Here is a 27,396-nt window from a genome sequence, read left to right as displayed (position 1 = left end):
AAACAATATTCTCTTACAGTATTGTTTATGCGGGCAGAAAACATTTGGCACTGTATCAATAACATATAGTACAGAACAAGACCTGTAAACGTACGAGATTTATGGAGGAGCTAAAGGCCTTCTCAAGACTCAACGAAACAGACGGTTTGAGACACAACCTCAAAGGAATTATACTCGAACTGCAATATTCCCAAATTTCAGTTTTGTTTCAGGACATCGTATGCTATAGGAACAACCCATAGGCCAAAAACAGCAATCGCTGTGTCAAAAAAAAGACATTATTACTCTTCTTTAATAAGACGCTCTGAACGTCATCGATATCCATCACTCGCCAAGTGACCAGTTCAAATAGTGATAGTAATACTTTATAAGTACACCACGTCCAAAGTTATGTTTGACAAAAAATTCATAAGAGCGATTACGTCTAAAATGAAAATTGTTAGTGCACTCCTTTCACATCATTAAATAAAGTGAGCAGTTCTGCTGGTTCTGCACTCGGGAGCTCCTCCCATGGCTTATATTTTAGGTGAATAACTTCTATCAGGAATAACTGATGGAATCTAGAATCTCCAATCTGAGCAAGAATACTGGTTAATGCTCAATTATTTTGCGCTGGCAATATTAGAAAGTTATAACTTTGGATAAGGTAAGAGGTAAAGAAACAGATATTACATTGAATTTTTTTTAATACAGTTCAGGCAGTCGATTTACACACTAAACACCACTTATAACTAGGAAAGTTTACATAGACTCCTGCCTCTTAAAAAATGACTACAGAAGAAGAAGTGACACAACATTTATTATACACTAGCTGATTACATAGACAACAATTACTCTAACAGGTTGGCGCCCCGTATACACTCAATCTCAATCATGATCCGCGATCAAACTCCGTGATTGCGATCCAGATATCATCCACTATTGTGGAAGTCATCCGGATCGCAATCACGGGTCTATTTCGCAGATCATGATCGAGATTGAGTGTATACAGGGCGCCATAACGCCTTCACACTAGTGTTTCTCCAGCGACGGCATCCAATGAGCATAAAAGCAGCGCAGTCTTAACGACACCAACTACGCCGCAGGAGCTCATTAAACGTTTTCGCGTGAGGAAAGACTAGTATGAAGGCGCCCTAAATAGGCACTGGCAATGCCGACAGTAAGTTCAGAACGACCAAAAGTCAACTGACATACTACACGAACGCGGTTTATCAAATTGCCTCCCACGACTGCTAAAAAAAGTTTGTAAACCGTTCCCGAACATGCAACAATACAGTATCTCTCTCAACCGCCTGGGTACTGCCTGCATCACGAGCGCCCTCACACTCCGCGTCGCGCCAACATGTCGCTGGGGTCAGCGCCGGCGATGGACTCGGTACCTAAGGGCCTTCGTGTATTTTCAAAAGCCCCAAAACATGTGTTCTGATCCATGTCTTGAAGCTGTTGAAAATGCCCTTACGCCCCGAGTCAATCGCTGGGATGACAAGCCAACAACATGCTGGCTTACGAACATTATCAATAACTTACTCCCAAATGACTTCTGCTCGCAATATCATTATGACTTTTATCAAAATGATATTGCTAGCAGCGGCTTCGGTTCAGTTATTTATAACGGGGCCTACTCTTATAACTAATCTTAAAATTACGCCTAAAACTAACACATATTAAGCCTAATCTTTATCATTACACCGGTACCACACACAGACCCGCTCCGTGATATTGCAATATACACTTATATTGCAATATCACGGAGCGAGTTTGTGTGTGTGGCACCGGTGTCATGATAAATAAATGTATCCTCCTTCCTGGCTGAAACATATCACCATAATGGCGCCCCATATAGTGCCAACGAAATGGTGATATGTTTTAACCACCTACCAATGCGCTTCGCTTATCGAGTCCCCACTACCAGACCCACCTAACTCACCCCTGAAGCTAACGGTGGTGCCGAGACCGCCAGCCACAGTCCTACGGAAGAGGCATCAGTTTCCTATCCCTTTAAAACTGATCCAACGAAGGTATTCGTTGCTCTTCCGTATCTATCAGAGCTTCCCACCGGATGGAGCCAGAATCCTACATCGCAATCCCTCTTCCCGCCACTTGCCCCCTTGTCATGAATCTCTGAACTTGTACCCTAAGGAATACTTGGCTTGCCCCAGCTAAGGCAGACAACCCAGCCTAGTAGTCTGGCGACAAACCCGACTTATACGAGGAAGGTGCTGATCATGTACACATTCGCCGCATCTGTCGAGACTGCCGCCGACAACACGAGCGGCTTGTCTTCCAGCGAAATACTACGAGTTGGATCAACGATCTACTCGCAATACACAGCGACTGCATACGTCACGAGTGCCCCGTGGCCTGGACAACCGTGACGTGTGCGTACGAAGGCTGAGCAAGGGGACTCGCCCTAACAGCAATATAGTATTCACCGTGGCAGACTCTCGTCCACCCCGCCACGCGTGATCACTATAAATCCGTTTACTATTACGAAGCCTGCAAGCTTCAGGACTCACGACGGAGCGAAGACTACCATCTCAAACAAAACACAACTCCCAGCCCAGCACTGAGATCCAGCTCGACTGGGAGTTGTGCCCTGAGAAACCATTCCAAACTAATTCTCTAGGACCCGATAGTAGTAACTCGAGGACGATGCGCTTGGTAGCTAAGGTGGATTATATCTGCACGTTCGTCATCCCTCCACGACTCCCTGAGAATCCGGAACATGCACATATAATGGTGGTAGGATACAAAACCTATCTCCGATGCCTGATCAGAGTCCAGTTTTTATCACTCCGCATCGCGCCCACATGTCGCAGAGAGCGGGACGTCGCCAGCGACGGAATCGGTTCGTAAGTGCCTTCGTGTGTTTTCAAAAGTCCCAAAACTTGGTGTGTTCCTTCCCATGTCTTGAGAGCTATTGAAAACGCCCTTACGACACGATTCCAACGCTGGGCTTATAACCCCACTCAATTGCGACATATCGGCTAACGAACATTATTAATAACTTACTCCCAAAGACTCTGGTAGCAATAAATGTTTGTCAAAGACAACATTATATTCCTATCGGCCTCTCTGGTTTAGTTATTTATAATGGGCGGTATTCTTATGTCTAATCTTAAAATTACACTTAAAACTAACACACATTACAATCTAAGAAAAAAAATAATGTTGGAACCCAGAAAACCCAATAGAACCAAAACATTACATCATTTGGTTATCATTATACCGGTGCCACACGAGACGCGCTCCGTGACATTGCGGGAAATTGCAATGTCACGGAGCGTGTGTCTGTGTGTGTTCCAGACACCGGTCTAATGATAAATAAATGTATCCTCCTTCCTGGCTGACACATTTCACCATAATAGCGCCCAATACAGCGCCATCGAAATGGTGATATGTCTTAGCCACCCACCAATGCGCGTCGATAAAACGCTTATCAAGTCCCCACTACCAGACCCACCTAACTCACCCCTGAAGCTAACGGTGGTGCCGAGACCGCCGCCAGCCACAGTCCTACGGAAGAGGCATCAGTTTCCTATCCCTTTAAAACTGATCCAACGAAGGTATTCGTTGCTCTTCCGTATCTATCAGAGCTTCCCACCGGATGGAGCCAGAAACCTACATCGCAATCCCTCTTCCCGCCACTTGCCCCCTTGTCATGAATCTCTGAACTTGTACCCTAAGGAATACTTGGCTTGCCCCAGCTAAGGCAGACAACCCAGCCTAGTAGTCTGGCGACAGACCCGACTTATACGAGGAAGGTGCTGCTCATGTACACATTCGCCGCATCTGTCGAGACTGCCGCCGACAACACGAGCGGCTTGTCTTCCAGCGAAATACTACGAGTTGGATCAACGATCTACTCGCAATACACAGCGACTGCATACGTCACGAGTGCCCCGTGGCCTGGACAACCGTGACGTGTGCGTACGAAGGCTGAGCAAGGGGACTCGCCCTAACAGCAATATAGTATTCACCGTGGCAGACTCTCGTCCACCCCGCCACGCGTGATCACTATAAATCCGTTTACTATTACGAAGCCTGCAAGCTTCAGGACTCACGACGGAGCGAAGACTACCATCTCAAACAAAACACAACTCCCAGCCCAGCACTGAGATCCAGCTCGACTGGGAGTTGTGCCCTGAGAAACCATTCCAAACTAATTCTCTAGGACCCGATAGTAGTAACTCGAGGACGACGCGCTTGGTAGCTAAGGTGGATTATATCTGCACGTTCGTCATCCCTCCACGACTCCCTGAGAATCCGGAACATGCACATATAATGGTGGTAGGATACAAAACCTATCTCCGATGCCTGATCAGAGTCCAGTTTTTATCAAACACGCGCTCAACCCGATTGGCCGATGTTCAGACTAGACGCAAGTTGTTGCGCAGGGTATCCATAGTGACGCAGCCGCGCACGCGCCCTCGAGACGAGTGGCGTGTGCGCGGCTGTGCGCTGTGCTGGCCCGCGAGCATGAGCGCGGGGAAAGTAAACAGATCAGTTACAACATTATCTTTTATGTAATACACACCAAACATAATTTGTAAAAACATAAAATTAACGAAGATCATATGAACGGAAAGATGAGAGATGGCTGCAGCTGTTACTCTCTGATCCCGATATTGGCCGGAAAGTTAGTAGAACTAAAATTTTACTTTCAGGGTCAATTTGTTTGTAGAGTTTCATGTGGTAACTAGGACGACCTAGTGTTGTAGACATTTGATAATTAGTGTTATTTCGAGTGTCAATTTGGGTTTAAGTCGTAGCAGTGAGTAACACATATTTAATATTTCTAGTGCGCAATAGTCCGCCACTCCGTATCCGTCCGTGCACAGCTTTTTTATTTTAAATAATTAAATAAATAAAATAAGGATTAAGGACAGAAAGTAATAAAAAAACAGTCATCACATTTAAAGTCATATAATAAAAACAATCATTTCATATTATGCAGATACAAATAACCTTACTTCAAAATTTTACCTCATGAGGTAATTATTAAAATATTAAATAAAATAATTTAATTACGTCTACAATATGTACGTTTTAGAAGAGCCACATGATCTGCACTTTGTACACACCAATAAACATTTGTGTTTATGTCAGCTTTACTCGCCTCGAGGCACCTCGTTCGTCATGCGGACCGACCGACCGTACCGACAATGTAAGCCACTATCTCCTTGCATACCTCATCAAGATCATTTTAATAGGATTCTCATACCAGGCGCTGATATAGCAGCTGTACTTATTGATACACTTTGTACCATTTTTTTTAATCCGTTTTTGGAGAAGGCTGCGTTTCATTTCCATCAGGAAAGAAGACCAGAATTCGAAAAGATGGTTCCCTTTTTAACAGTTTGGATTTTATAAGTTACATCAAGGTAACGATAATCCAAACTTAAAGGGGGAAATGAAAAGGAAACGGGTTAACTTGGAATCAGGAATCAGGAAGTGGGACTTGGGACAAATTATGATAATACCAGACAGGTTAAAGTTACAGACAAAGATTTTTGAAAGGGAATGATTAAATATGAAGAGGAGAGGATAGGAGAGAAAAGAAAGAGGGAGGGAGGATGAGGCTGTGTGGAGTAGAAAGTACAAGGGAAAGAATGAAAGGAAGAAAAAGGATGGACGAAAGGCAAGTTTAAAGGAAGGGTGAAAGGAAAAGAAGATACGGAAATTGACGGAAATCAAAGTAAGAGGAAGGAAGGATGAAAGAAGATGAGAATAGGAAATAAAGGAGAACACGGAAAGGAGAATGAGTGGATTGGGAAGGAGAAATGACAAGAATATAAGTAATGGGATAAGAAGACGAAATGGAAAGGAAGTGCAGTGGACGTGGAGTGGAGTGCAGTAGATCAAGGAAGATTTAGAAGTCCAATCGAGAGAGAGACAAACTTTGAATAAAAGTTAATGATAATACTTTCAACTTATTCTAACCAACAAATAGAAGATGTAGCAGAACTAAAACGCACATAAGTATAGGAAATAAAGGTACAACAACCGGACAGACAGATGTTAAGTCTAGATTAGTGCAGTCTACGGACAGATACAGAAAGTTCATGTGTCCAGATGGTCGAGACACTACCCACCCCTCCCCCCCCTGCTCTATAAAGTCTCAATGAAGATCTCTGTCGCTGTCCGTATCATGTATAAAAAGTCCTAAAAAATACCAGTACTAAACATATTACAACCTGTTGCAAATAAACAAATAAAACGCAACCATCAATTAATTTTAAAGAATAACTCATTCACAAGTTCACTTAAGTAAAACTAATTGATAAAATTATATTTGGTAACACAGATTTTAACTAACTTCTCTCGTAATTGGTAACTATTAAACTATTAAGTAACTTGAATAACAACTGATATAACATCAAAACAATAGCACATCAAAATCGAACGAAAATTACAACACACAACACTCATTTACACTAGCTTAATAAATAAACTTAGTCTATAGTAGATGGATTACAGTGTAATACATATTTATTGCTATGGACTTTAATAAAAGGCATGAATCTAAAATGAAATTGAGCGTTCAGTGTAAGGGTGGGGTGACGTCGAGCTGGATGAAAACCGAGAGAAACAGGAAGACATGAAGTTTGCAGCACAGAAATGGATGTTATGGATGAGCTGCTTCAAGGTAATGACGACAGAAGGACAATTTTGAATTTCGTGATAATAGATTCCTGGATGGAGCATTAAATATGACAGGGAAATTTAGGAAAAAATGAAAGGATTCAAATTTAGATAAGGAAATCGGGGACAAAGGAAAGGTAGTTAAGGTGCGCTCGAAAGTGTTGGGAGTGCTCATGTGAAGAAGGAAGGAAAATATTGTAAAAGGAGAGGTTACATGAAGAATGAAAAAGGTTGAACTAAGGAAAGGTAGGGAACAGAGTAGGAACGGGAAGGAAGAAGGATGAAAAATTTATGAAAGAAAGGAAGTAGGGATGGACAAAGGATGAGAACGGAAGGGCCATCGCCTTGAGAGAGACCTAGGTTTAGTGGCCCTCTCGAAAATCAGAATAGAACAGGTGAGTAAAAGGGTTAACTTGTAAAAATAGTGTAAGCATTAGACTTATATACTAGACACCAATTATAACTAGGCAACACCGAGTAAAAAGAAGTAAATGTCCTCAAATAGACTCCTGCCTCTTAAAAAAGCTATTATTATTATACTAGGGAATGGATTATGGACATACAGTATTAAAAAGTAGGCGAAAAGTGACACAACATTTATAGACTAGTTGATTAATAAGCATACGACGAAGACACGAACACGTGGGTGCTATGTATTCACTTAACCTTGATCACGTTCCGCCATACAAGTCTATGATCCTATCACAAAAATCATAGATTTTGATGGGACAGGGTTATCGAGATTGGGTGTGTACAGAACACCCATAAGGGCGCCATCACACTAGTGTTTCTCCAGCGTAGCTATTCAATAAGCATAAAAGCAGCGCAGTCACAACAACACCAACTACGCCGCAGAAGCTCATTGAACGCTTACGCTAGAGAAACACTAGTATGAAGGAATCCTAAACGGGCGCTGGCGATGCAAACAATAAGTTCAGAACGACCAAAAGTCAACTGACATACTACACGAACGCGGTTTATCAAATTACCTCCCACGACTGCTAAACCAACTTTGTAAACCGTTCCCGAACATGCAACAATACAGTATCTCTCTCAACCGCCTGGTACTGCCTGCATCACGAGCGCCCTCACACTCCGCGTCGCGCCCACATGTCGCAAGGAGGGAGTCAGCGCCAGCGATGGAATCGGTTCCTAACGAAAACTTGAATTTTCACAACTCCAAAAACATGGTGTGTACTTGCCCATGTCTTGAGAGCTATTGAAAACCCCCTTACGACCCGATTCCAACGCTGGGCTTATAACCCCACTCAATTGCGACATATCGGCTAACGAACATTATTAATAACTTACTCCCAAAGACTCTGGTAGCAATAAATGTTTGTCAAAGACAACATTATATTCCTATCGGCCTCTCTGGTTTAGTTATTTATAATGGGGCCTACTCTTACGTCTAATCTTAAAATTACACTTAAAACTAACACACATTACAATCTAAGAAAAAAATAATGTTGGAACTCAGAAAACCCAAAAGAACCAAAACATTACATCATTTGGTTATCATTATACCGGTGCCACACGAGACGCGCTCCGTGACATTGCGGGAAATTGCAATGCCACGGAGCGTGTCTGTGTGTTCCAGACACCGGTCTAATGATAAATAAATGTATCCTCCTTCCTGGCTGATACATTTCACCATAATAGCGCCCAATACAGCGCCAACGAAATGGTGATATGTCTTAGCCACCCACCAATGCGCGTCGATAAAACGTTTATCGAGTCCCCACTACCAGACCCACCTAACTCACCCCTGAAGCTAACGGTGGTGCCGAGACCGCCGCCAGCCACAGTCCTACGGAAGAGGCATCAGTTTCCTATCCCTTTAAAACTGATCCAACGAAGGTATTCGTTGCTCTTCCGTATCTATCAGAGCTTCCCACAGGATGGAGCCAAAATCCTACATCGCAATCCCTCTTCCCGCCACTTGCCCCCTTGTCATGAATCTCTGAACTTGTACCCTAAGGAATACTTGGCTTGCCCCAGCTAAGGCAGACAACCCAGCCTAGTAGTCTGGCGACAAACCCGACTTATACGAGGAAGGTGCTGCTCATGTACACATTCGCCGCATCTGTCGAGACTGCCGCCGACAACACGAGCGGCTTGTCTTCCAGCGAAATACTACGAGTTGGATCAACGATCTACTCGCAATACACAGCGACTGCACACGTCACGAGTGCCCCGTGGCCTGGACAACCGTGACGTGTGCTTACGAAGGCTGAGCAAGGGGACTCGCCCTAACAGCAATATAGTATTCACCGTGGCAGACTCTCGTCCACCCCACCACGCGTGATCACTATAAATCCGTTTACTATTACGAAGCCTGCAAGCTTCAGGACTCACGACGGAGCGAAGACTACCATCTCAAACAAAACACAACTCCCAGCCCAGCACTGAGATCCAGCTCGACTGGGAGTTGAGTCCTGAGAAACCATTCCAAACTAATTCTCTAGGACCCGATAGTAGTAACTCGAGGACGACGCGCTTGGTAGCTAAGGTGGATTATATCTGCACGTTCGTCATCCCTCCACGACTCCCTGAGAATCCGGAACATGCACATATAATGGTGGTAGGATACAAAACCTATCTCCGATGCCTGATCAGAGTCCAGTTTTTATCAAACACGCGCTCAAACCGAGTATCCGATGTTCAGACTAGACGCAAGTTGTTGCGCAGGGTATCCATAGTGACGCAGCCGCGCACGCGCCCTCGAGACGAGAGGCGTGTGCGCGGCTGTGCGCTGTGCTGGCCCGCGAGCATGAGCGCGGGGAAAGTAAACAGATCAGTTACAACATTATCTTTTATGACACCAACAACAACTTACAATGATCAAGAAAATATGCCATGTAAATATTTCACAGATATATTTAAAAACATTGAACATACAAATTTTATATGACTACAGAGTAATGAAGCCAAGAGATGGCTGCAGTAACTCTCTTCTCGCTAGATGCGCGAAGGTACCTCGCGGCGTCGCCGGCTCTGGGCTGGAGAGATGCCCTCGCACCGAGCCAGCCGCGCCGCGGCTCTTATCCTAAGCCTGTGGTACAAATCCCGCGTCAAAGTTTCAAGTCTGACTCGGGAACTGTACTTAACACAAAACATCAAATTATCCTAATACATCTTAACCTAGCTTATAAATAATAAGAAATATTGCAACAAGAGGTATTGAGAGTGTCTTCACCGCAGCAAAGCCAAGGCTTGATAGTAGTCTCGATGAGTCTTGATGGTAGGCTTTATGGTAGGTCTGATGGTACGTTTGACGGTACGTCTGACGGTACGTCTGATGGTACGCCTGACGGTAGGCTTGATGGAAAACGGTCAAAGATGGTAAATCTGAAAAAAAAAGAAAAATATATATAGTTTACTATTATCGACCAAAGCTTACTAACTATTCTACTTGGACTACACTATAATTAGGTTACGGCATTGTAATAACTTGTTTTAAAGTTCTTTCATTATAAAATAACAGCAATGTTTCATAGTAAGTGCTAGTTTTTGACACCTTGTATTGATATTTAATACATTTAGGGATGTAGTAGGAAATCGAATAGCGCCCGAAAACAACGAATACTTCTCACCAAACAAAGAAAATAAATTTGTTTTGTGTGAGCTCGAATGCAATTCGAAAGGTGTTTTACACGAGTACAAGAAATTTAAAAAGCACTAGTAACCATTTTAATTCGGTTAAAAGCTTTAGACATGTGCACTTTGAAAGTACATTTTATATACAATTTTTTTTTACGAATCTTTGCAATGCCGTCAATACCACGAAAATGTTTTCAAGAAAAAAGGGTAGAACACAGATAAAACTACCTAACACACATGCACACATGCAGATCTACATAGACTTCTAAATTAATAAGCCTTTTCAATAGTCTGGTAAAATCATTAGCAATGCGTTACACAAAATACAATAAAAGAACAATTGCATGTAGCGATATTGCGAATTAGCACTCGCGAAAAGGTATGTAAGGAGGCGGATACTAACCCCGAGCTATTGGTGTTGGCTCTCGACGATCAGCATGATGGACTGGTGCTGCGGCGCCTCGCCGTGGATGGCGGGCACGGTGCGCAAGCACTCGATCTGGTGCGCCGCCCAGTCCTTCTTCTGGCAGTACGTGGAGCAGTACAGCGTGCGCCGACACAGGGAACACTCAGCCGATGCCTCGCGGTTGCAATTCGCGCACTAAGGATAAACTCGTTCTTAAGGATGGAGGACACATGTCACAGGCGTAGCCATCACCTGATTTTGGGAAGTCCGAGTTGACAAATCCACCACATAATGGTAAAGCAATAATTGTAATCAGTGAACAGGTAGGTGTTATATTGTGTCTTTAAGGGGGATAAGGGGACCAGAACCCCCTAAAATCACAAAATGACTACGCCCATTTAAGGGACAAAGTTGTAGGGAAAGGGTTTTTGGAAAAGACGTTTTGGCCGACGCAGTTGTTCAAATAAAACCGAACGAATTCTTTCAGTTAACTTTATCCAAATCTATGTATTTATTTGTTGTTTCGCCGCCATAAGGTTTAAAAACGTAAAAGTTTACATATCAAGTGTGTGTAATAATAAATCCAAAAGTTATAATACCGATAAAAAAACATTTGTTGTCACTTCAAATACTATTATCCGGAGTCAACTTTGATGGTAAGAATCACAGGAAATCGCAGAATTTAATGTGAGACATCGCTTTGGCCATCACGACAAATACATGAGTGAGCCTAAAATTTGAAAGAAGTCATATTATTTTTTTATGAGCGACACCATGGTCTTGGCTGGCGCCGCTACCAGCTGATGTAAAAGTCGTCGAAAATTGGAGCACAGGATAACAAGGGTTACAGGATCACAAATATAATCCCTACTAATCTTTCAATGCGAAGTATATCTGTGGCCAAAAAAAATAAATGCCGGTGACAGAGAATTGTTTTGTATTCGGGCAAATAACATTCTAAACGTTTTTGTGCTTGCATAGGGTGTGGATTAACCGGGACCCTATTAGACTTCGCTGTCTGTGTATCTGTCGCCAATCTGCTTTTCATGAAACGCGACATGAGACGTGATGTTAAAAATTGCACAGATAATGGATCAAGTAAATTGTAATAGAAAAAACTTGCGAGGTGTCAAGGAGAACCCGGCTGGAACGAAGTTGCTTTCGAAAAAATTGTGAAGGAATAGTAATTTTTTTTTCCACGTTTTTATGAACTCACATTCTAGTTTGTTTGTTTGTCGTTCAGGTTGGATTTTTGCAACTCAATTTTGAGGCACTTCCACTAAAATGTAATTTACAACTAAAACGGCTCAAACTCAAACAACTTTTGATAAAAGTGTCGTTACATTTATCATTAAGAAAATATGTAAAGGGGCTTCTAAACGACAGATACGAGGTTTTTAGGATGATACAAAAATTGTTCGTTCAAGATTCCTACTTGAATTTGGCAGGTTTAAATAACTATTACAGTGAAAGTTTAGTTAAGTTCATGGGAGGCCAGATCATTTTTAAAGGCGTACTTAATGACACGCTATAGCCCTATAGAGCACTTTATATACTACTAGCTGTCTACTGACTGCTACGCATATTTTAAGACGAAAATAAGCTAAATCGAGTCAGCTGTTTTTGAGTTTTAGAGAGACTAACGAACATCAATTCATTTTAACATAATAAGAAATAAGTTGTTTATAACATAGCTTTTCTAAAATATACCTTTTCTTTACGAAAAAACACATCAAAAGTGGACCGCCTGAGTGATCTTAAGTGAATTTATGGAAAGTCCTATTTTAACATTTTATACTTTACAAATAAGCCTGTTCGTTATAAGTTTTACGCGTCTATCTGTCTTAGGCATCGTAGCTATCGAATCGATTTATATTTGCAATGTGGGTATCAAAACTACCATTGAAGATACCTCCATGAAAGAAACAGTCCATCACTTATTAAAATTTAATAACAACTGCAGTATTTTCATGAACTCGCGAAACTACTTAGTTCTAGGTTTGAGAGAGTTCTCTATGAGACCCTGTACCTGAGGGCAATTAATCTAATTTATCGGCTTTTCTATATTATATTTTAGTTTGGTTTTAAAAAACGTGTTTTCGTATTATATTCGTTTTTTTATGATATCTTCTTTATAAAAGTGTATTGCTAGTATTATTGTTTGTTAGTCTTGCTAAAACTCTGTCAAAATATTCGTGGAAGTCTAGAAAAGGTGGAAACGGTGAGAAATTATGAAAAAATTGCGGAAAATACGAAATCCATTTCCAATGTTTGTTACGCTTTCACGCAATAATTACTCAACCAATCATCATGAAACCTTGTACACACATTCCTAGAGGTATGAGAACTAACATAGGATACTTTTTAATCACGAGAAAAAAAAATGTGTACGAAAAATCAAAAACTGTTTCAACGCCATCTAGCGGTTGAGTTATGGAGTTCCAACCCTGAGTCCTGTAATACCATTGCACTGTTTTACCGACTGCCATGGCGACAGCTAGTAATTATATAATTTGAAGGCTCTTTAATTTTCATCTTCACACATATTATCATGATGTTTTTTACGGAGAAAACTATAAAATTACCACGAGATCGGGTACCACGCGGGTGCAACGGCGAGAAATATAATTTCAAACATGTATTGTTTAAATTCTGTTCTGGTGTTTTGTTTATATATGTTTTTGCATTTGTTTAGCAATCCATATTATAAAAACAACTGTTCGTAGGGTGGACTAGTAACTATAGGAAATGATTTTTTTTTGGTATTTTCATGGTTTGAATGTTCGTCACTTTAATGACACCATTAAGTACAGGCTAAGCCAGACAAGAGATAACCTTGAGGCTTACCCTCTTTAAGCGAAATCAGGGGTTGAATAGAATTAAACAGGGGTAGAAAGAAATTATACGGGGGTTGAGAGTCCGACATTGAAAAATGTAAGTCAATGTAATTTATCATTTTTGATTTGATATAACATACATTTTAGGTTTAAATATTAGAATTGTAAGCTACATAGGGATTGAATATCGAATAATGTTGATTTGTCATTAATGACCGAACAAATTTCTTTAAAATTTAATCTATTATTTAGAAACATTATGTTTGACTTCTTAATCAAATGCTAGTTTATTCAAGCTAATATTGCAAACATGAAAGGTACTCAGTGAATTTATCTGGCTAAACTGATGACTGCCAGTTTTAAATAAAATTCAACACGAGGATAGTTTGAACTACAAGAAATGGAATAGATTTAAATTTACTATAAACTAGCTGACCCAGCAAACGTTGTATTGCCGAATATATATTTTTCTAGTTGTATATATTTTTAATGCCACATTATAAAAAAAATAAAAACAGACAATTTCGTGCAAAAAATTTAATATTTTTTTTTAGTGTGAGCAACCATTATCACTTAGGGGTATGAAAAATAGATGTTGTTCTATTCTCAGACCTACCTAATATTTATTCAAAATTTCATAAAAATCGCTCGATCCGTTTCGGAGGAGTACGGTAACTAACATCGTGACACGGGAGTTTTATATATTAGAATAGAATAAATCTTGAAAAGGAAAGGCGCGGGAAAAATATGTTCAGCCTCAATAATCTCTTGTCATAGAAGTTAGAGAGGTAGAAACATATTATTATACATCTTTGGAGCAGTATGTGTAATAAATGATTATTTTTTTAACAATGACTAGTGCCCCAATAAATAAGAAAACTAGTTTCAGTTCCGTGGCTAAACTTCCTTCCTTTTCTGCACAAATATTGTAAAGAGGTTTACTGCATATATGCCACTACTTGCCAAATTACAAGTCTTGTTTTTTTTCCGATTAGCTAGATGTGACATTCAGATAGACAGACAGGCATATAGCTTAATTGTGTATCGTGACTGCACATTTTTCCTTTCCAATTAATTAATTTATATTTGGTTAGGAGAAAATTAAAGCTAAATTTAAATCGGATCATTTATTTATTTAATTATCACACTAATCTATCATTGCAGGTTACTTAACCTAATGTGGAAGCTAGGACTAAACAAAGGTCATATCTAAGACAGACTTTTAATGTCTATTAAAAAGAAAAGGAGATAAAACGGATAATATAATACAAATTAGTATATTGTCATAATTTAAGAACTTTATATGACATATTTTATAGAAAAAAACTACATCTTGTGTCCCTGTGCTCCAAACTTTCCCTTTAAAGTAGACCAAATTTTTTTACTAAAAAAAAGCTACGGGTTGCTCTCCGGGAGTGCCGGCAGAAGTGACAACTTAAATATTAACGTTGTGCATTTTTTATATTCTGGAATGGTTAGGATATATTTTTTAATCAATTGTTTTATTAAATTAAATTACTATCATGTATGTGGTAGAATTCAATACTTATTTATTTCGCTATCGATGCAGTGTTGTGCTAAAGAAGATTTAGTCTTACGAATTTTCGATCAGGTCACGTGTCCTGACGCGAGTTTAACAGTTTTTACTCATTACAAAAAAAAGTATACAACACCGCTAAAGAAGTTTTCACTTTAAAAAAGTGTAAACCTTAATTAACTTTCAAATAGTCTTAGTTTATTATGGTTTAAAAAGTTTTAAAATAAAACGATATAGATACACGATTGGTTAAAGTTTAAAGTTTTGACGTGACAACGTCTTAAATTAGGTTGCGGCTGGGAGTCACTTATGAAAAAGTGTAACGCCCGGTAACGTTACGATGAGTCACCGAACGAGAGAGAGGCCCGCCGAATGCCTTGCGTCTCTCTCCCACTCAACTATGATCGGTCTGCCGCGCGCGCAGCACTAGAGAATTAGGCACATTAAATCGGCGCTTACATGTACAATGTTTTAGTAAACAAAATATATTTCTAAAGTTAAAATTGGTGCAATTCTTTTCATTCAATTCCTTGTTCCTATTGTGCAATTTAATTATATTCATATCAATAAATATTCTACCGAGAAAAAGACGTTGTCACGTAAAATCTTCGCCCGTAAAACCGACTTTACAGGCAACCATTTTTTACTCTCTGTATGAATCGAATAATGTAAAGAATATCACCATCGAGGTAGATTTCATTTTACTATATTATTTTTTAAATAGCTATGAAAAAATGTTTCATTTTTTTATCTATAAATAATAGCTACTCTTTTATTATTACACACAATAACTTGACGAAATAATTCTTATTGCTTACTGCTTGCCTATTCCAATTCCAGTAATCGAAAAGACCAAAACTGTTTGCAGCTATGTCTAAAATGTTTCACCACTAAGAAGATCTGTTATGATACTGTACTAAGCTCTGCCTTTATAAGTAGACAGCAACCAAATATGAAGCTAGTAAAAAGTTTGGATTTAAGGAAAAAACATCACATCATCACACGTTTCACACGTTGTGCTTTTTACGCAAAAACGTGACAATAATTTCGTCCATCACTCATTTTTTAAATTAAACGTGCTTTAATATCTAGGTTTTCATCAAAGGCCAGTGAAAGAGGATACTAGCATTTTTTTTCGATTTCTTTTTGAATGATCAGTCGCATCTTATAAAGTGCTAGATGCGCACTGTTTTAAAAAGATTTTAATAGATATTTACAAAAAATGATGCTAATTTATCATTTAATCAAATCGATAAAAATGTTGAATGTTGAAAACATAATGTTTCAACAAGCTATGAACAAAAGTTCAAATAAGATTAGATAAAAGATATATTATAATTCCTAACTCACATTAGGATTCGAAACAGTAAACTATGAATTTAAAAAAGAACGTTGGGCACTAAAAGCCTTTTTAAACATCATAGTGTTCAGCCCTTTGACAACTTTCAACTTGTTAGAAAAACGATTTTAAATTGGACAAAAAATACAATATTTTAATAACTGAATTCGTATTCAAAATTCGGAATTCGATTAACTTGTACAACTGCATCTCGCCACACTTGAACGTCATTATTCAAAAATATCTTAAGGGTGTAAGTAAATTAAAGTCAAACCCAAAGCAAAATTCAACTGTTATATCTGTAGCATCAAAACAAGCAAGTGCAGTATATTCACACAATTTGCCATAACATGTTACTGGCTGTTAGTAACGTGTTTGCAATTCGAAATAAATATTATGAAAATTGAAGCTCTTTTTATGTGAGTGTAGGTATGCCTGAGTTAACGCATGATGCATTTTTTTTTGAGTGAGTACAAGCATGTAGTTTTGCCTGAGTTCTCAAGTCTATCTGTATGAATGATTGAGTCAGTGCAAGTAGTAGGTAGGTATATGGGTATGAAAATACTCCATGTATACAGCATGGAGTATTTGAGAGAGTACATGATGCAAGTCTTTTTGTGAGAGTAGACGCTTGAAGTGTCTGAGTGAGTGCATGCAGGTAGGTACATGTGTATGAATGTACGCATGGAGTATTTGAGAGAGTACATGATGCAAGTCTATTTGTGAGAGTAGACGCTTGAAGTGTCTGAGTGAGCTCATGCAGGTAGGCACATTTGTATGAATGTACGCATGGAGTATTTGAGAGAGTACATGATGCAAGTCTATTTGTGTGAGTAGACGCTTAGAGTGTCTGAGAGAGTGCATGCATGAGTGTCTGGGTGAGTGCATGCATGCGTGTCTGTATGAGAGTCTGAGTGAGTGCATGCATGAATGTATGCATGAGGGTGTGGGTGAGTGCCTTCATGTGTGTCGGTGTGAGTGTATGCATGAGTGTCTCGGTGAGTGCATGCATGTGTGTCTGTGTGAGTGCCTGAGTCAGTGGATGAAGGAGATAGGTACACGTGCATGAATGTATGCAGGGAATATTTGAGACAGTTAATGACGCAGGTCTATTTGTGTGAGTACATGCTTGGAGTGTCTGAGTCAGTCCATGAAGTAGACAGGTACATGTGTATAAATGTATGCATGGAGTATATGAGAAAGTACATGATGCAATGGGTATTTAAGAGAGTGCATGATGCGAGTGTATTTGTGTGAGTATATGCAGTGTCATGGAGTGTCTGAGTGAGTGCATGCATGAGTGTCTGAGTCAGTGCATAAAGTGTCTGAGTGAGCGCATGCTTATAGGTAGGTATGACTTAAGGAGTGTCGAAGATGTATGCATGTATTGTATGAAGTGCAAGCATGTATGTAGGTATCGATTGCTTGCATGTGTCTGCATGTAGACATGCAAGAATGACTGAAGGTTTACTTTAGGTGTATGTTCTGAGGTTCAGTAATGTTAGTTGGATTATTTCAAAGCTTTTCGAGGCTTGCCATAACAGCAGTAGGTATAATGCCATTAGTAAATCGTATAGGTATAACCGAAGCAAAAGCAATTCCAGATGAAAATTGTTTAATAATAAGATACCGTATTAAAGTATTCATTGTTAATGAGGTTAATGAAATTAGTTTTAATTTAAACAAGTGGTAAAGCTTTTATAAATGTTAAATCGCCAAGCCGAAACATGATTAGTTCAAACGCTGATTTAAAATACTAATGAGTGTTAATTATAGTTGTAAAAGAAGTCACTATTGTATAATCGCCAAGCCGATGAATATTTATAACCATAACCCAATGATTTTAAATTTCAAATTATAATAATTAGCTATCTTGAGTTTAATTAATGATTAAGTCTTTTGTCTAAGAGTCTTTTGTTCCATATCATTTGATTTTAAAATGGCTGACTCATATCAGGATGGGCGCGTCAGGCATGCGCGATACGAGATGACGCCAGCTTAATTCAAGATGGCGGCCCACGCATGCGCATCACGATAGCACGCCAACTCAACGCAAAATAATGGACGGCGAGTCAAATCAAAATGGCGGACGCCGCCATTTTGAGTTGAGCTGGCATGGCACGCTTCAGCACAAAGCATGACAATCGCAAGAAAACAGCGGCGCATATTTGATAAAATGGCAATATAACGTAGAAAAAAGTTTAGACGACGTTGTTAGTTTGTTAAAAAGCCATAAACTGCATATGCTGATGCTATGAAGACGAAGCAAAATTATCCACCACCTCTGCTTCCTGCTAAAAACTTAAAGCTGAACCCAGAAAATGATGAGCAGTGTAGGAAAGAACCCGCTACCCGCTGCCTCCACCTGTGCTAGCTACACTTACCTTTTTCGCTTCGGTCTCGTCCACGGCCTGCAGCGTGACCTGGTCCGCGTCGACGTGGGCGTCCACACTCGCCGCCAGCAGCGCGGTGGCTCGCTCCTGCTCGAGACGCTCCAGCTGCCGCGCACTCACGACCCGTACGTCCTCCACGCACTGTTTGAGTTCGGACGCTAACCGTACTAGGGATTGACCGATGTCGTCCAGCCGTTTGAGGACGCCACTCATATCGGGAAGCCCTAAAATTTTCATTGTGTTTGAAATTTGTTAGGTATCCCGAAGAAAGAGCTCCGCGAAATGAAAAAGCAGGCATTGAAAGCTGATAAGGTGCGCTGGCACCGTATATTCTGACCAGCTTTCTCAACTGATTTTTAATTTCGAAAGCTCTTTATATTTACGCGGAATTTATTTTATTTTTTACGGAAAGCTCATCTAGGTTCCCCCAGACAAGCTCGATTAGTTTTACGCGGAATTTGTTTTAAATGTTTTACGCTAAGTTCGTCCAACTCCGTTATCACCGCTAGGTATCCGTCGGACAAACTCGAATTATTTTATTGTTCCGATGATTTATTACGCGCGCGGAAAAATATTTATTTTATTTTAATGTTTAGTTTAGTTTAAATAAAATTATTTTATTTGCCTACTATTGAAAGCCCGGTTACTGATCCGGCCATCTGCAGCTAGCTAGGCTAGGGCTGCAGATGGCCGGAGAGTGAACACGTCTTCACTCGGCTACGGCTGGCGCTTGTATGACCGGTAGCTGGCGAGCCCCGGACCTCCGTTGCTCCCGAGGGGAAGCGGGGAGGGGAGGGTGGGCGGCGGGTATTGGGAGTGGGCGGTGGGAGTGGGTGGTGGGCGGCGGTTGTGGGTGGTGGGCGGTGGGTGATAATGGGCGGTGGGAGTGGGTGGTGGGCGGTGGGTGATAGTGGGCGTTGGGCGGTGGGTGGCGGGCTGCACGAGTGGGTGGCGGGTGATGTGCAGCGGGCGGGAGGGACGGTTGGTAATAAGGATAATGAGAAGGATTGCGGGAGAAGTAAATAATGGAGATAGGAAAAAGGAAGTTAGGATAGGTTACGCTTTGTTTGATAAGTGAGGAGGTAATTCGCAAGGCAGATTAGTGTATTTAAGTTCAATCTGCAATTGCGCAATGGCAGAATCGCTAGCAATAAGGACGCTAGCAATATGTATAAAAAGGAGATAAGGTGATAAAATAAATAAGGATATTGGGTTGGGGGTGTTATACTTACTTAGCCGTTTGATGCCGCTACCTAACTGCTGCCTCACTGAAGTTATTAGAGAACGCAGTATCGCGGGCGAAACTATTAAGGGACCCATATTAAAGTAATTAAGTGCCAGAAGGTGAACAAGTTTGTTAATTTTGAAAATTACACGCGGTAGACGCTCTCGATACAAATTAACGTTTGAATTTAAACTGAATAAACGCGAAATAGAGAACTGATTTGAACACAATTTGAAAAATGGACTGGGTTATAGTTTGAGCAAGAACTAAAAGTGAAAACGACCTAACAGAACAACGGAACGAACCAAACTGAATAGGGAGCGGGCGCCCAGAGCGCTCAGGACTTCGAGAGCGGCCTAACTTACAGACATGCGCACTACGCTTAGGTCATACAAAATGAGACCTTAACGATACTCGCTCTGCCCGGGCCGAGCTAGCTGTTTCTTTCATACTGCATATTGCATCCCACTCTGCAATTTGAATTCTCTTAAAATCAGAAGGGCTGAAGCGACATCCATCGATCGGCCCAAATTAGCCTCAGCGGCGTGGGTTGTTGCTAAGCAGTTCCGGAACAAGAACAAAGACCCTGAACTTTTCAAGACAGCTGGCACCCAAAAGACTCTTAATGGTCGTAATGATGGTCATCCAGTGTAAGTCAGGACTCTACTTTAGAACTGTCGTGCTAAACAAAACACAACTTCCGAATAAAATTTATTTGAAAAATTATTGTAAGTAGTTTATCACCTTAAGGTAAGTGTTACATTGAAATGATATGTTTGTAAAATGATATATCATAATCCCGCCACACGAAGCATTCGTCTGACCCCCCGAAGAGAAAACAAAGTCTTAGACAGTGCGTTACATTGGGGTCGTTCAACTGTAAACGTTACGAGACTTGGGGTTACATTTGGCCGTGACCTTGTACCCTGTAACGTAACGTAGGGGTAGGTCAGAGACAACCTTATAAATATTTGGAGACGGAACTTAAGTTGGGGACTCGTCTTAGCAACGATATTACTACAAAGACGGTCAGGACGGTGTAAATGTAGTACACGACACTTATTTGTTGCATATTAGCTATTTAGGTTTTGGATCAATTAACGTTAGGTCTCTGGCGAGTCTAAAATTATAAAGGGTCGCATTAATTTGAGATGGGTGCGGTCGCGTGTTGTCCGGCGAGCGCGGGGCGCGGCAGCGAGAGGGGATGCAGCGCTATCGATCATGCGAGAGGCGTCGGCACCCGGTTACATTTCCCGGAATAAAGAGCTGCACTGCGCGCCGCGTGGGGTGAGGCTGGCGCCCACCGCGGGACCCGACGCGCTCTCAATAACTAATATGCTATATGACAAGATTGGAGTGAGGAAGGTGGTGTATAACCTGCAGTTATCGATTTTCTCATCCTTCCGGACATCAAAATCCAACCCATTCGAGAACAAAGAAATATGGTTTTGTGATCAATTATTCATATTATAAAACTGTTATTATTTCTAAATCACTCATATCTGGCCCTTGATCCTTACTAAACATTAAAATAAGCGAAAAGTCTCATTTTATAGGAGTTAAAAAATCTTAATTGGACTTCCATGAGCTTTATTTAAAGACAACAAAAGTCATATAGGTACTGTAGGGTAAATTCATTTATATCACTTTTAAAAAATATGATTTAAATATTTCATATTTTTTATCGGTTATATTCTATACGCATTAAGGTAGGCTAGGAATAGGAATACAAGATTCAGATTAAAATATTAGACAGTTGTTAATAAAGAGTCAACCAGAGAGTTACCCGAAGCGGAAGTCCAAATTAAAAGTTTTAAGTTACACATATTTACGTATTGGAATTATGTGTTTCATTACTCCGCAACTCCCCAGCAAAATAATTATTGTAGGAGCGCGCGGTAGCGAGGAGCGCTGTTGGCTTTCGCGAGACGTAAAAAATATTTGTTCCGCGTTTACATTTTGTATACTCCTTGAATATTTTTTAAATAAATTAGACTATAATATATTATGTTAAAATGGCAGCTAACATAGAATAATGCATCAATGGCTAACATATATGCGAGCAAAGCCGCAGACAGAAGCTAGTAATTAATATGACAATATTTAAAAACTACCAATAACGAAGAGTCGACAAGAGACTGACAGATTTTACAAGTATAAAAATTAAACAAATATATATTTTTTATTATTAAATTCGGTTATCCCCATTTGGTCGCCAAAATGAAGATTTCGGTTCCTAATTTAAATATTTTTAAACGTCTTATTACGAATACACGCTATCCAATTGAACTTGATAAAGCTACGTTAGCTGTTCACCACCTCGTACTGCTTATTGCCATTTGTCTTCAACAGACTCATTCAGACGCGGCCTGTTCCGTATACCTGCCATTCATTACGGAGTCGTGCACCTCTCGTTTTAAAAGTCGTCTATCACAGCCAGCAATGTATCGAACTCGCATATAGTTTTTGTTTCGGGACCTAGTGCCGATCGTCTCCTAATACACAGACTTAATTTTACAAATTTATAATTATGAACCAAATAGGCGCTATATTTGCGTTGATATAGTAATTTGTCATTATTTATTGGTGTTAATTAATTTTATAATTAAATATACAGTTTCTGTTTTATTGTTACCTACTTACAACAAAACCCATCTCCCAATCTTCTATAAGGATGATAATTTAATTAGTTTAAGTTTTCAATTAAGAGCTCTCTAGTGCTACTATAAACCAAATTATAATTCAAACATGTATAAAATATTTATATTTTACCAAAAATAATTGATATATGCAGTTAAAACAAGCTAATTACTTTTGGTTATTGAAATCAGTTAATTAATTTGAGTGGCGTCCGGCGTGCACAGGGCGCTCAGAATTATATCGATCGTCATTCGTCCCAGACATCCGCGATGTAGACCGCCTAGATGCGCCCCGAGACCTAACTGAAACTAACTCAGATATCGCGATTTCGGAAATAATGCTAATTTGCGATAATTTATTGGTCATAACGAAATCCTACGGACCAAATATGCTACTCGCATTTAAACTTGCCTAAAATTGAGTTAAAAATTAAATCCCTAGATGAAAACCATAAGTCAGTAAAGCATCCCTAATCAACAAGTACCGCATAATATCTGTGCCACTAAACCCGAGCCGCCGAGCGGTGAATCACCAAACAATGTAATGTAAACAAGCAGTGTTGACAAACACATCCATGTTTTATGATTAAAATCAGGCGCGCCGGCGCTCGGCCGCGGCGAGAGCTCGTAAATCACGCGCGACCTCGTTAAGCGATGCATCGGCGGGCGCCACCCCCCGAGCGGCACCAGCTCGCAGCGCACAGCATCCGCACGCGTTGCTGCTGCCCTGCACGAGGCACGGCACCTCCCCTCCGCATTCCCGGGCACCGGCTCAGGGGGATCAACAACTTGACCTTGTGTGCCAACAGGTGCCCAAGCTTCTACGTTATTCATGACGTCACGCTATGTAGGTCGGGTCTCGTGTCTAGGGGAAACCCACTGAATCGGTGACGTCATCGTTTTTTCCAGTCACAACAAACCGGCAAGCCCCCTCACCATTCATGGAGATTGGGATTTGCGAGCGGTCGTTGCGCATGCTTAGTAGATTACTACAGCCCGGCCTCACGCCGGGGTAATCAGAAGTAATCGCCCTAACGTGACGTCGCTTATCATGAAACCGTATAACTTCAATGACTCGTACGCGCGCTGTGCGGTGGAATGTTCGAAGGGTAGGGTTTCATTGAGTAGCTGCACGAGTGCACGTGCGAGCGTACGACAGGTGACGAGCGGTGCATCGGCAACAGGTAAAGTAGCACGATCTGCCCGACTACCGCATATGTCTGACGGCAGACGGATTGGCATGAGAGTTTTCAAACTGCACATTAAGTGTAAAACTTTTGTGGCACGTGCGCTGAACTTGCAGCTGTGATTTCCGCCACACTCCCCTCTCCTTGCGCTAGGCGCTGCACCCCCTCCACCTGTCTGGTGGAGAGGCAGCTTCGTGCTGTCGCCTGTTGCGCCACCTGTTGAAGGTGCTTCTATGCATCTAAGCATCTAACTTAGGTTATGTGCGATGCATACATCGCATACTGCAATGCATGATAAATCTAGTTTTCACAGTGTATAACTATTCCAGAACAGAGGTGGGACATTAATGAATTGACGAAATACTGACTATTTCGTCAATTCTGATATCGACATCGGATGCTATTTGTGATTTTTGAAGTGAAAACTTCTTTAGGGGCGCTGAGCACTTTTTTATGGGTAAAAACATCTAAACTCGCGTCAGGGTCTCGTGATGCTGATTCCAAAACATAAAAAATTCACAACGTCAATATTGAAGTTTTCACTTCTGCCGGCACTCCCGGAGTGCAACCCTTGTTTTTTTTCAGGCACGTCTCCATGCGTATAGTGTATGAGTCTCAAGGGGTGACAGTTTGTTTGTATAGCTCCGTATTCAAAAGATGAACAATTATCGAATCGTGTTTTATGACAAGCTGAAGAACATCTTATCATGTCGGGCATTCTGTAACGAGGCTGTCTCATAGATGACAAAATCTTATCACAAAACAGTTAAAAAAACATGGAAACATCAATATTTCAACGAAATAAATACGTGAATAATGTATTATTTGAATGCTCCATCACGCAGCGGTGCGCTCTATATCCTTGTTCAGGACGCGCTGCACCCCCCACGTAGCTCTAGGGGATTATAACGTCCGCACCCAAAACCTATACAGGCTATGTGTAGGCTAGGTATACTACACGATACAAAGGGATTGGGCAGCTAATGAATATTATACTTATGATGGATATAAGATTTGATTATGCAAATACCTACAACATAACGAGGATTTATAAAAGTTAGGTTGAAAAAAATATAGTTCAGAGAGCTCACGTTTCGTATCAGATTTCTAACGAAATCGTAGAGGTCTGAGACAATTAAGCTTCCGATCTTTGGATCATTATGATATGAATTAGCCCGCCTCTCTCTCTGACAACTCCGAAGCCTGTCTAAAGAGAGTAAATGCAAAAATTTTACTTTCATCCGTGGGCATGCCAGCAAGATATTAATGGGCTCGTTTTCCGACCATGAAAAGGAAAGCTGGAAGTCAGCCAAGTGTGCCAAGTTCTCGACTGCTGGGGGTGCGCTTAGCATAATCGCTTTCCCTATAAACCCGAGCGTGCTACGTAGCAAGGTGGCAAACCTTGAACTTGTCGCAACAAGCGAGGCATGCGATCATCGCGCACCCCTGATGACACTTTTTTGCGTTTTTTTTTTTTCTAGGGAGGGTGTCGGTGGCGTTACTTATATGTTAATGCACGCGATTTTATAGAAAATACGAATGATTGGTGAAAAGTTCAAATTAAAATGATATAAAATCTCGAATGTTCGAGAACAAAGAGAATCATGTTTCGCCCATAGGTCATGCAGTAAACAGGGGCAGGTATGCTGCGCGGGGTACGGGGTGCATTAATTTACTGACGCACAAGGGGGGGCGCTCAGCTACCCGCAGGACTCCCGGATAGGGCGCGGGGCGCGGGGCGCGGGGCGCGGGGCGCGGGGCGCGGGACGCGCGGCGCGGGTTCCCTGCCCCAACCCACGACACGAATGCCTCAGTTGCATACGTGCGTCAATCCCCCCTTACCCATCCCTATTTGAAAACAGGAAACTTCGAGAACAAAGGATTCTCCTTCAAATTTAGGATTTAACATATGTTATTAGGTTTATTTTGTAAAAATATTACCATTGCAATGCATTTTTTGACAAAAATGGCAATTAATTATGATTTTCGATATAAAATCATCTTAAATTATTACGCAACGGGGTGGATAAATAGGACGAGGGGCGGAGCCAGAATATCTGCAATGCCGATGAGATTGCGCTCCGAGGGCGCGTGCACCGCGCTCCCAGGACTTCAGGTGGGCGAGCTCGTCACCGCGGGCCGCGCCACGGACCCAACCGTTGTATAACTATAACAACTAACACTAACATGCGGATGCAAGTTATAATGAAACTTATGCAACATTCAACCCTATTGCTTAGTAGACACAGATAATATTCATTTGTTATTTAAATCAATTGCCTAAGTTTTAATCAGTAATTAATTTTAATAATTTCTTCATCACAGTCCTACTGAGCTTGGGAACTTCCTTGTTTTAGTTCTGCACTAGAACCACGTGGATGTCGGCTATCTTGCCAAGATCCAAACTTATCCCGACCAATATTCAACTGAATCGGCGGCATAGATCGGTATAATAATTAGTATCGTAAGGTATCCTTATATTAGAGAAAGAGCTTCTAAAATCGGATCTAAGAGCAATACTGAACATGAGGTTAAAAACCAAACTCAGATAATCGATAGGTCCCCACGCGGCCACGCCACGCCAATAGTGCACGATGGTCATGTGGCGTAGGTTTGTTCCCCGCGAAAGACAAGCATTTTCATTATCCAAATGTTCCGCATTCCGTTGTCCGCATTTATGAACGTCTATATACTTATTACTTGAATGTGTTTTGAAGCCTCGCGACACAACGATTACATTCAAGAGTAGGTACAGGAGTCGAAAAATTATATATTATCTCGCAAAGCCCTCGAGTCATGTTAAAAGTGTAATGTCAAAGTAAGATATTCACTAAAATAAAATTGTCTAAAGAGCAAGTCTCTTGAAGATTGATTAGGTACTTGAAACGATTAATTTACTTGAAAAACCTTTTAAGATAAACATTTTTGTAGAACAAAATTTATTTTATAAAAAGCTTTTAGTGAGCTTTAGTGACTTAATAGGCAATTTGCTGTCGCAGACTATAGTTTAAAGAACTCATAATTTTTATAATTTCCATTCTACATGTTTATATTAAAAACTCATATATTATCATCATCGGCCTAGCCTTTTTCTCAACTACGTTGGGGTCGGATTGCAGTCTAACCGGATTCAGCTAAGTACCTAAGTACAAAAAAAAATTGAATGTTTTCACCTTCATAATATGAATATCATAACCATATCTAATCAAAACGTTTTGACCTAAATCTACCCAGCAAAATATCAGCTTATTAAATTTGGATCTTGAAACGCCCATCTTCGGACGCATAAACCGCAAACGATTATGAACGTCGATATCAACCTCTTTTTAGAGTACCGGCAATATTAAGCCTCGACTAATTTAATCATATTTTAATTGTTTTACTATGAATTAATATGATTACGACTAATTAGACCTATTGTAGATGTATGTAGTCAGATTATCCTTTAAAAAAGAGCCTTAACCCGTCAAATCATTTTTCCATCGTAGCTAGTAGAGAGGAAATAAATAGTTGAATAACCAAAACAAAACAGTTTAATATTGCGTCAGCCTTCCCCCTTCGGCACATGTAGCTAGTACATCATAC

General features: G+C 40.7%; 1 protein-coding gene across 1 annotated transcript in view; it reads right to left on the bottom strand.

The window, feature by feature from the left end:
- Window positions 1–670: 670 nt before the first annotated feature.
- LOC113499163 (deformed epidermal autoregulatory factor 1-like) overlaps window positions 671–27,396 on the bottom strand; it is a 46,455-nt gene continuing 19,729 nt past the window's right edge. Inside the window, exons 3-5 of the mRNA XM_026879513.1 lie at window positions 18,752–18,984; window positions 10,652–10,849; window positions 671–9,996 (exon numbers count right to left, since the gene is read on the bottom strand). Coding sequence (XP_026735314.1) covers window positions 10,658–10,849; window positions 18,752–18,984 — 425 coding nt within the window. The 3' untranslated portion in view covers window positions 671–9,996; window positions 10,652–10,657. The remainder of the gene's footprint in view (window positions 9,997–10,651; window positions 10,850–18,751; window positions 18,985–27,396) is intronic.

This window comes from Trichoplusia ni, chromosome 12, assembly GCF_003590095.1.
Source record: "Trichoplusia ni isolate ovarian cell line Hi5 chromosome 12, tn1, whole genome shotgun sequence".
Classification (NCBI taxonomy): domain Eukaryota; kingdom Metazoa; phylum Arthropoda; class Insecta; order Lepidoptera; family Noctuidae; genus Trichoplusia; species Trichoplusia ni.
This window is presented reverse-complemented; position numbering and strand designations above follow the sequence as displayed.